This window comes from Thalia democratica, chromosome 6 (genome assembly GCF_965202585.1).
Source record: "Thalia democratica chromosome 6, ktThaDemo2.hap1.1, whole genome shotgun sequence".
Lineage (NCBI taxonomy): Eukaryota > Metazoa > Chordata > Thaliacea > Salpida > Salpidae > Thalia > Thalia democratica.
The window spans coordinates 10279715-10290035 of NC_139170.1; the positions used below are offsets into that span (position 1 = coordinate 10279715).

At 26.6% G+C, this 10321-nt stretch overlaps 1 protein-coding gene across 1 annotated transcript; it reads right to left on the reverse strand.

Moving 5' to 3' along the window:
• Positions 1-2701: 2701 nt before the first annotated feature.
• On the reverse strand, positions 2702-5917 carry LOC145838638 (uncharacterized). The gene is made up of 5 exons (XM_082946261.1): positions 5834-5917; positions 5399-5505; positions 4849-5059; positions 3851-4015; positions 2702-3423 (listed from the first exon to the last, which is right to left on the reverse strand). The coding sequence occupies exons 1-5, from the start codon at positions 5844-5846 to the stop codon at positions 3017-3019; spliced, it is 903 nt and encodes a 300-aa protein (XP_082802387.1). The 5' UTR covers positions 5847-5917; the 3' UTR covers positions 2702-3016.
• Positions 5918-10321: the final 4404 nt, after the last annotated feature.

Here is a 10321-nt window from a genome sequence, read left to right on the forward strand (position 1 = left end):
TCACGTTTTCAATCCTCCACATTTCCAACACGTCCATGGAGGACCTCCGACGCGGAGGCGGAGTGCTGACATGTAAATATTTTTATTTGATATTTAATTTTGTGTTTGTTTACAATAACATTACTTTAGTTATTTTCTTTCAAAAAAAAGCAGTCAGGCTTGAAACTAACCAAAACTTTTAAAGTAAACATTCTTATATACCTTTTTTTTTTCCTTGTTTTTTCTTTTTTTTAACACAATTTAAAGACACATTTTGTGCGACAAAGATACAAAAATCGTTTAAACCTATTTTAAAACATGTAAAATACAAGTTTAAAAGCTTTAGTAAGAGTGAAACAGTCATTGGTAAGTTGTATAAATAAAGTTGTATTAATATAAATAATACATTTACAGTTTTTATAAAACTATAGAAGTAAAATTTTTATAACTTACTGGACTATTTATATCAAGCATTCATTCTTAATAAGAAAACTAAATGACGTATTTGTATTAAACATTTTTTATTTAAAACAATATCTAAAAACTAGCAAACATGTAACAATTATAACAATTAAAATTAATATACAATATTTAGAAACTAAAGCTAAATGATATATTAAAACTAAGTATTTCAGCTTTTATATTACAAAAACTCTTTGAAATAATGTTAAAATGCATGTTTTTTTTTTTTGTAAAATCAAAACTAACAAGTTTATTTCCGTCCAATGTCTAGCCTCCATTTAAACTTGAATAACTGCTCAAATTTATACATTCTAGGAGATCTAAACTTGCTTATAAGCTACTTTTTTCGGACATACTAGCTCTGTATCACTACGTAGCGGAAATGACACTAACCATAATTTTATATGTAATAGATTTACTTGCATTTATATTTTCACTTTTTTTAACTAATTATAAATTTAATATTTAAATTGTTTTTTGCTATCTTAAAAGTTTTAGTTTAGGTGCCATACGAAAAATATTTAGTGTGTTTAACACTTAAAAGTTCAGAAACAACTAATTTAAACAAAAACTTTGAGTCAGCTTGTAAATTAACTTAGTTTTTGTTTTGTCTGTTATAAATATTTTGTTGTTTTATTGAGGAAAATAGTAAGTCAGGAAAAAAGTAAAAGGTTGTTGAATACTTTTAATTTTATTTCTTAACTAATTTGATTAGTTTTGTTTATGTTAAAACTTTGGTATGTTTTATTGTTATTTAACTTACACAAAAAAATATTCTTCAAATCTTTATACACTTTAAGTCGACAATATCAAATGGAACAGCAAACAAACGGTATACTCACAATTTTTTTCTTTATATATCTATTATTACTATCATTGTTACCTCTAACTAACCCTTACCCTTAGTCGGTAAGGAGTTCTCAGATTTGATTGGATTGGAACTGTGCGCAGGTAAGAACTGAGTGTGTCTTCAAAAAATATATATTAGTATAATTAACTTTTTACAAAAAATGCTAAAAGAGTTATTTACTTTTTCGTTAATTACTTTAGTTAATTTAGACTTTCAAAAGTATTGCAAAATGACATTGTTATCAACAGGTGTGTTATTTTAACAATTTTTCGAAATTTTTTTGTATTTCAATTTACTAATAAGTTAACTATTAGACAACAAAGTGCTATTATACTGATAAATGAATATTTTATCATAAAGAATTATTTTAATTACAAAAGTTCGTTTACTTTTTGTTCGTTTTAAATCTTTTCATGAAAATGATTACTTTAGTAAAATAATAAATAAATCTTAATCTTATCTGACGTTAAAGAATTAAACAATCAAGCTTTATTATTTGTAGAATATTTGTAAAGGGTAAGTAAAGTTTTGCAATCATCGTTAAAATTTTATAGTAAGATATACAGCCTTACTATTCACTTAAGTGTTAAGTTAATCCTTTAGTGGAACTGCTTCAAAAAATATATAAACTAAAACTTATAAATAACATACTAAAACCTTAATCCTTTAAAGTTCAATAAAGTGTGAAAAATAAAAAAAAATTGACAGTTTGCTGGACTTTATGTAACTTAATCATTTCTTTTCCTTTTAAAGTTGGACAACTTATGACTTAGTTAATTTGACAGTAATTATTGGTATTATAGGTGTTCAGATATTATTTTTACCTTAGTCGAAAAACTAGTCTTAATCAAACAAAGTTTCAATTGTTTAAGCTGTTTTTAGATCGTTTTTTATTTTTACTTCTACAAAGCTACTTTAAATTATGTGAACAAGTAGAACTTATAATAACATCAATACTTTAAATTATAACACTTTATAAATAGATAGCGAATAGCTTCGTGGTAAAACTATTTATTCTAATTAGATTAATTAAATATATAAAGACAAACTTAATACTTATCAAACATAAAAGTTATAATTAACTTTTTTTTTTATTTCATTAATGTATTTTATTGTTTAAGTCGTTAATTTTTTTTTATCTATAGAAAGTCAATAATTGTGTAAATAAAAATTGTATAAAAATTTGTACCGGGTAATTTAGAACTAAATATTATAAGAACTACTTATTTAAGCTTTTTTTGTGGTGTTAAGTTGTAGTTACTTAAATCTTAAAAAAAGAATTTGATGTATCTTACATATTCAAAGTATATAGTTTAAATTTAATGTTGTTTTATACATCAACTTTATTCATATTAAACGTTTAAAATTTAGCATTGCTAAAAGCTATTCTAAAACCAACAAACCAACAACAACTGTAAATATTAAAGTAAAAATTATGCTGTTCAAACTTTAGCTTGTGCAAATTGGTCATTACCAGTTAAAACTTTTGGTTAAAAATTAGACATAAAAACAAAACTATTTTAACGAAAGTTAGGCTGCTACCCATACATGTAACATGACAGCAGAAACTGTTTTTATCATAAAAATATTCAAGAGTAAGCTAAAACAGTTATAAAAACACAACTTTGCTGACAAACCAGAGTCTACAAACCTTCAGAAGCTTGAAACAAACCAAAAGCCAAACTCCAAATAAAATTAAGAAAAAGAATCAGATAAATATGAGTGTCAAGCGACGGTGTAGCTGTCAGGAGGCAACTTCACGGTGGCCGTGGTGACGAAGTACAAGCAGGCGAAGTTGCACAGGGCGCACAACAGCACCAGGTAGTACGACGTGCCGAACCTCGGCTGAGTGGAAAACTTCAGCTTCAGGAACTTCTTTCTCAACCCCGGGTCGTCCCCAGCCTGCCGTTCCGCCTGGTTGAGCATGGACTTCATCCACCACATGACCTGCCGCGTGGTCATGAGCGCCTCGCCGTTGCCCGGCACGCCGAAGTGGCGGGAGCTGTTGAAGTGGAAGTTGAGGCCGTCCAGGTCGGCGTCGGAGGACAGCTTGCTGCCGCACCCGGAGGTTTTGGAGGTGCCTACCAGCTGCTCGTACGTGTAGATGACTGCGAACAGTGTGGACACGAAAGCTGCGCGAAAATTATCAGTTTTTAAGAGAAAAGAAATTTTGAAAGTTTTTAATTAGCATCGGAAACATCGAAATAAACTACCAGGTATTCATAACTGTAAAAAGTATCTTTCTGATACTTGGAAGGTATTGTGAAAAAAATCAAAAGCTTAACAATAGATAAAAAATTAGTAAACAAACAATTATAAGTTGTTGCAAAAATTTCGAGAGGTTTAATACTTTATTGCTAAATTTTTATTTAACTTATAAAAAAGTATTAATAATTTACATTATTAAATTTTAGCTCTCAATATACTTTTTGTGACATTTTTCAATAACAAAAGTAAAAATTCAATTTAAAACAAAATTTTATAAACTAATGGGCTGTATCCAAAAATTACAAGTATATAACAAGTGCTTTTCAATAAAACTTGCACATGTAAACCAACCGCAAACTTTAGCGAACATGTGGGCGTTGTTCAAGTGTATGGTGTTCTGCTGCCGCTCGCTGTAGATGTTAGTCTTCCTGGTGAGCACCAAGTGCACGGTGCTGAACAGAATGCTCACAAAAGTGGCCGCCACCGACGTGATGAGAATGGCCGACAGGAAACTCACTGTGCAAAAGTGTCTTGTTGATTGAAGATTTTCAGTTTTTAAGTTTATTGTTTGTACTTGTGGTTTTGAAAAATTAATGTAGAAAAACATTAAGAGGGGATTGTTCTTTTAACTTTTTAGGGTTTGTGGTAGTATTGCTTTATGATACAATACAACGTTATAACACATTGTAAATGCTTTGCTGTCTCTGACGTTTGTATAACTTACCTAGAAAGTTTGCTATGTGGTCTACTTGTTTTAAACAAATAAAAACTAATTGAAGTGCACGAAAAAATGTTTGATTTACAATGCACGGCTATTTCAATTTATGTTCATAGTTTTTACTTATATTATGAGCAACAATTAACGTTCTCAACTTGAATCCAAGTTGATAAACACAAATTTATTAATTCAATAATTCTTTTATGAAACTATGTTTCACTAAATTAATCCTCAGTTATGACTAAACTCTTATTCGAATAGAACAGAAATTTATGTAGTAATAAGAAATATATACACTTTTAAAAATTACTTATTAATCTATTTTTAAGTTCATTAGTTGCAACTAAACGATAAAATACTTTTATATTAATTAGCTTTAAAATATTTTTTTATTCAGGTTAGTATGTAAAAAACTTTTGTATTAGTTTAAACAATAGTTTTTAGCTTTAACTTTTATTCTTGTTGTATAGTTAACAGGTTTACTTAAAATAAACTTAATCTGTAAAAAACATTTAATGAGCTACAGAAAGTCCAAAGTATAAAAAGTTTGTTAACCTTTTTTTTACCAGGAAAAATTATTGTTAAAAAAAATCATAGGATAAACTCATTAAACCAAATTAAACAAACTCACTTCCCAAAGTTCCCAACTTTATTGAATTGTGAGAGTGGTCTATGCCGTTGGGGCTGGTGAACCCGTAATAGTAAAGACCGACGTCGAAGCAGAAAGAGTCTTTTTTCCTGAAAACGTCCCTGTCAACTTTGGGCTCGCCGGGAGCTTGCGTGGTTCCGGCAGTGGGCGCCGTCGGTCCGAACGTGATCATGTCGTCGATTTTGAAACACGTCTGCATGAATAATTCACTAATGTGTTGTGCAACACGAGCGGAAACAAAGTTGTTAATTGATAAGCGGCGGTCGTAGAAAAAGTTCTTCACTTTGAAAAAGTGTATTGCGTGGTTGTTTTTAATAGTACATAACTTCTTTTAAAACATAAACAAAGCTCCAAAGCAATTAAGAGCTAACTAAACTGATTGCTGTGAACTTAAAAAATTAAAAATTTCAACTGTGTTTATCTAAAGATTTGTTATAAAAAGAGTTTATATAAATCTATTTAGTCGTTTAAGGCCTTAAATAATAATTAAGCTGTGTGAATTAGTTTATTTAGTTTTACTCAAAATACTAACGACACTCCATTTAGTTGAAATCGAACTCAAAATACTCAGAGCAATAGAAAGTATTCCCGAGACAATGCTGAGGTTGACGAAAAGTCTTGTGTTATTTTTAGTGAAATCTGTAATTGTCATTTTAGTTCAAGTAAAAACAGTTTTTCTACACTTGAAAAACTTAGCTGTAATTAATAGTATAATATTTTTTAAACTTATTTAAAAGAAAAAACGAGCATTATTTCTACAATAAAAGAAATAAAAAACTAGTATACTTTGACTGAGCTTTATTATGATTGTTGAATTACTTTTATGTACATATTTTATTATTATTAATTATTATCAATTTTAAATTCTAATATGAGTATAGTTTTATACATAAATAAATCTTAAAAACATTTAGAAGAAAATATTTAGATTACAATAAAACAAGAAAAAATAAATATACATGCTTACTTGCACAAATCATTTCTTTGCTTGCTACGTCGATTTCAGTCGAAAAAAATTAAAACTTCAAAAATTATTAACAAATGTAAAGACTGTGAACAAAGTTTATTTACTTTAACAAACTACAATAAATTCAAAACTTGAAAATACTAAAAAAGTCTCAGCTAATTTTGTTTTTACACTATGTACCAACCACGATATTAAAGTTCTAGAGTGAAATGTCGTTTGCTTTATGTTTGCCTAAACAAGTTTTTGTCAAGAAAAAAACTTGAATTAATATTTGTTGTAAATATTTCATTGCTACTTGATTGACATGAAAAAACTTATTCAAACAAGTTACAACTTGAAGAAAATATAAATGTGTTTTTCTACTTACCAAACTTTTTGTTATAGTATAAAACTCAAGTGTTTTTTAATCTGTAAACAACCCTTTTTGCAACAAATATAAAACAGTTACTAGCAATGTGAAAATCTTAAAACGAGTGATACGCACTATTGTAGTTTAATCAATAACTGAAATTTGCTTAATGGACTTAACTTGAGAACTACAAACGTTTAAATTCGCTTTAATCCTGGCTAATGCAGGCTGTTTGTTTATAGCTCGTTATTAAGTCAGCGGGTCAATTTAACTTTTGTTAGTTGTTTCCTTAATTGATAATGCTTGTATACGTTTTCTCGTCAGCCATAATTCTTAAACTGTTTCAAATTTTATCACAGTTGTAGAATTTTCTATGTGTTCAAGTAAATAAGTAAATCCCGAAACCGTTACTTTAATGTTGTAAAGCTGATAAAGTAAATAAAATATTAAGCCTAGAAGCTTTTTTTTAACTAATATACTAATACTTAATTGGTTACAAAGAAAGCGTACTTACAACCTTTTAACCAATTACAGACTTAAAAAGTACCATAGCTTATCACAATATTTATAAAAAACTATTTCTAAAAATTGTTACCTTTTTATCTCAAACTTGTTTATGAATTCAAAAACACTCTCTCTTAATGTAAAAAAAAACTTTTGAAAGCTCAAAGAACTTTTCGATGCATTAACAACATCGGTACTGTTACATCTGTGGAATGTTGCGTTTTTATAATCCGCGATACTGAATATTTGATGCAGTCTAAAAGCATGGTGGTTTTTAAACTCAGCGCTGAAATTGATAGTGCTACTTTTTATCTTAACTCAGTTGCAAATAAAAAGCTACAAAACATGTCTTACTTTTCTTATTTTTACTATACAAACTCGCAGTTTAATTAAAAATTTACTTATAAAATAAACTCAGTTGTACAATTAAATTTGCTAGAGTGAATTCATAAATGCATTTATCCACCTTATGCTCCGTCTGCGTCGTGACTTGCTTCAAAATCCCAGAAGCGTTTGAAACGAAAACGAATTTCTACTTAACGGATTATAAGGTTAAAGCTAGAACTTCGCCGTATTATTTTCTTCTATTTGACATGCACTGAAGTTTACTCTTTAAATTGCAATTTGCTTTTTTTTTTCGCGAAACTGTTATCTAAAAATGCAAAGTTTAAAATTAACAAACAAACTGAGATTGTTAGTTTTCAAAAATTAGTTAGCTTCATTACTTTAGTGCTAATTACTCTCAAAAAATTGAAACTAAATGAACTCTACGAATAATTCTTAATGATCTAATAGTGAGGATAATTTGATGAATTTTACTTTAACTAAAACTAAGCATGATGTAGTTTACCAAGGTTTAAAACAAAAAAATATATTATTGAAAATAAAAATGTTATAAAAGTAATTAAATACAAACTGGCTTTTACCTCTGATTTCGCTTCGTTTGAAAACTTCAATCGATTTTTATCTTTATAAAAAATATTACATTACAAAAATCTCCTTTTGAAAAACTTTAAAGAGAAAAAATAATGTTTATAATAAATTTTGCAGTGGAATAAGAATATCATTAATTATTAATTCCGTACTTTTTACTCATTTTTTCCGCATTATGATGTAACTATAATAAACAACGTTTCTTCAATCCTAATTAGGAATGACTGAAAATTATATTAAACTACTAACCCTTTACAGAAAGGACTTCAAGTATACAACAAAACGAACCGTATAAGAATTACAAAACATCATGGAACATATGCTTCTGTTTTTAAAGTTTAATATGCGATTTTACGCACCAAAAGTTTTCTAAACTTAAAACAACAAGTATTTTATGAAGCACAAGTAAGAGTTTGTTGTTAAGAATTATGATTTCTTTATATTAAATAAACCGTTATAAACAAGTCATATAATAAAATTACAAAAACAAGCAATGTTGATTAATTTAGATGTTCTCAAACTACGTGTCTTTTTATCTTTACATTTTGCGTAAGAAACAAAGTTAAATAAGTTAAACTTTGTTATTAGAAGTCTAAACAAATCTTTAAAATGTAGTATAGTAAGCTTTCAAAAACTAGAAACAAATTTCAAATTATTATCAACAAACATGACATTATATCAGAGCTAAAAACCACAGCATGTAAAAAATATTTAAAAGAGTATAATTGAATAAAAACAGTTTTCTACCATAAAGTTATAACAGTTTTATTATATGTTTTAACAACTGATACCATTTAGGTAATAACTTTTATTGTTTAAATTAAATGTAATCTTTTTGAAAATAAGAATATTTATATTTTTGCCATTAAAAAACAAATAATAAAATTTTAGCAGTTATAATGTTAGTATTTCTTTTAAAAAAGAGTTTGTTCTGAATAAAAAGAAAAGGTTGATTTTTTTTGACATTTGAATTAAAATATACCAGCTCTTTATATTTTACATACATTATCTTTATTGTTATAGAAAAACGTATACATAAAGAAAAAAAGTAACTTATAATAGTAGCTTCATTTAAAAAAAATAAAATATTACTGCATATATAGTAGACTGTAAACAACTATTTGAAATAGTTTTGATTTTATACTTTTAAATAAAAGCTGCTAGTTATTAATTCTGTTTATATCTTATAACTTCTTTATACTTCATTATAATTTACTAGCAGGATTTTTAAACCTTACATAACCTAAAAGTTTACTTTAGAAACATATAAGTTTATCCAAATTATTTTTCATTAAAAATATTTTTTTAGCTTTCAAAACAAATACTATATAAAACATTTCAAGCTAACTAACAAAACAACATTTTAGAAAATTTAAAAAAATAAAAAGTGTTGATTTATTCACCTTCAGATTAAAGTTGTTCTAATTTTAGTGGTAGGTTTATACAATTTTTTTATTATGTTTTCTTTATGTCTAAAAATACTTTTTGCTTATGTACAAGTTTCTAAAGTGAAAATAGAGTCTGAGCAAAGTATTAATGGTAACTTGCGAGATTTAAAAATGAAAATTTATTTTATAAATATATAGATTGAAAACTAAATTCTCTATACTAATGATTTATATCAATTAATGCCTTTAATGGGATTTTAGACTTGACCTGTTCACTTAATTTTTTTTACTAAATATGTTGTCTGAATTTCGTTAAAGTTCACATGCATTTTTTATAGAGCTTCATTTAAATATTTATGCAGGTTGACCTAAAGTATTTAAGTATTCTAGTAAACTGCTTTTACTATTCAAAACCCATTGTTGTTTAGAGAAACTTGAACTAGTTAGTTTTGAGCTCTATGCTTATTGTCTCTCAAATGTTAGTTTAACAAACTTTATCACATATTTAATATGTTTTTATATATGTATAAACTGTTACATTATCACATCACATAGCTAATAAATCATGTATGATGTGACGATGTCTTTGTCAACTATGATATAATATTGAAACAAAAGTGTATGAAGAAATAAAACAAATAGATTGTTTGGAAAGAAAGTAAACAAAAGAAACTTTATCGAAAGTAATACAAATAATCAATTATATAATTTTTAAAATAAAATAATCTTTTTCTTTAAGCCCTACAACAAAACGTTTTATTCAAAAATTTATCCAAAAGCATGGTAATGAGTAGCTACCTTTTCAAACAGACAGCTCTAATTATATGTTTGAAAATTTCAAATTTAGACAACCAAAAAACACAAACAAGTTTTAATACACAATCAATTGTAGTAACACTTCAGAACTTTTAGTTTTCCAATATAACTAATTTTTTAACTTTATAACTTTAGCTAGTAATAATTTACGTACATATATATAAGTCTTAATAATATAAAAAATTTTATCTTTTTAATTTTATGTTCGTTATGATTTGAAAAAAATACAAAAACATGAATCTGTCCACATATATTTATGTGTGTGAGTTTAAATAGACTTAAAAGAATTTTATAAAATTTGAACTTAATTCTTATCTTTATTGTACACATATTTTAAGAAAAAAGTTACTTTTACTTATTACTCATCATTAAAAATAAAAATAGATTATACTTTTTGTAATTGAGCATATTGAAGCACTAAAAAACATTAAAAAATTTCAATAACATATTTACAAGAAATTTGTTTGCGTTATGTTTTAAAAGCTGAGATCTGTTATT

Bases quoted from the DNA above. Each gene is read 5' to 3' on its own strand.
- LOC145838638 (XM_082946261.1), bottom strand. The intron at 5,060-5,398 runs GTTAGTATTTTG...TTATTCATGCAG, and splicing joins TTTCAACTAAATGGAGTGTC to ACGTGTTTCAAAATCGACGA. The intron at 4,016-4,848 runs GTGAGTTTGTTT...ACTTTTGCACAG, and splicing joins AAAGTTGGGAACTTTGGGAA to TGAGTTTCCTGTCGGCCATT.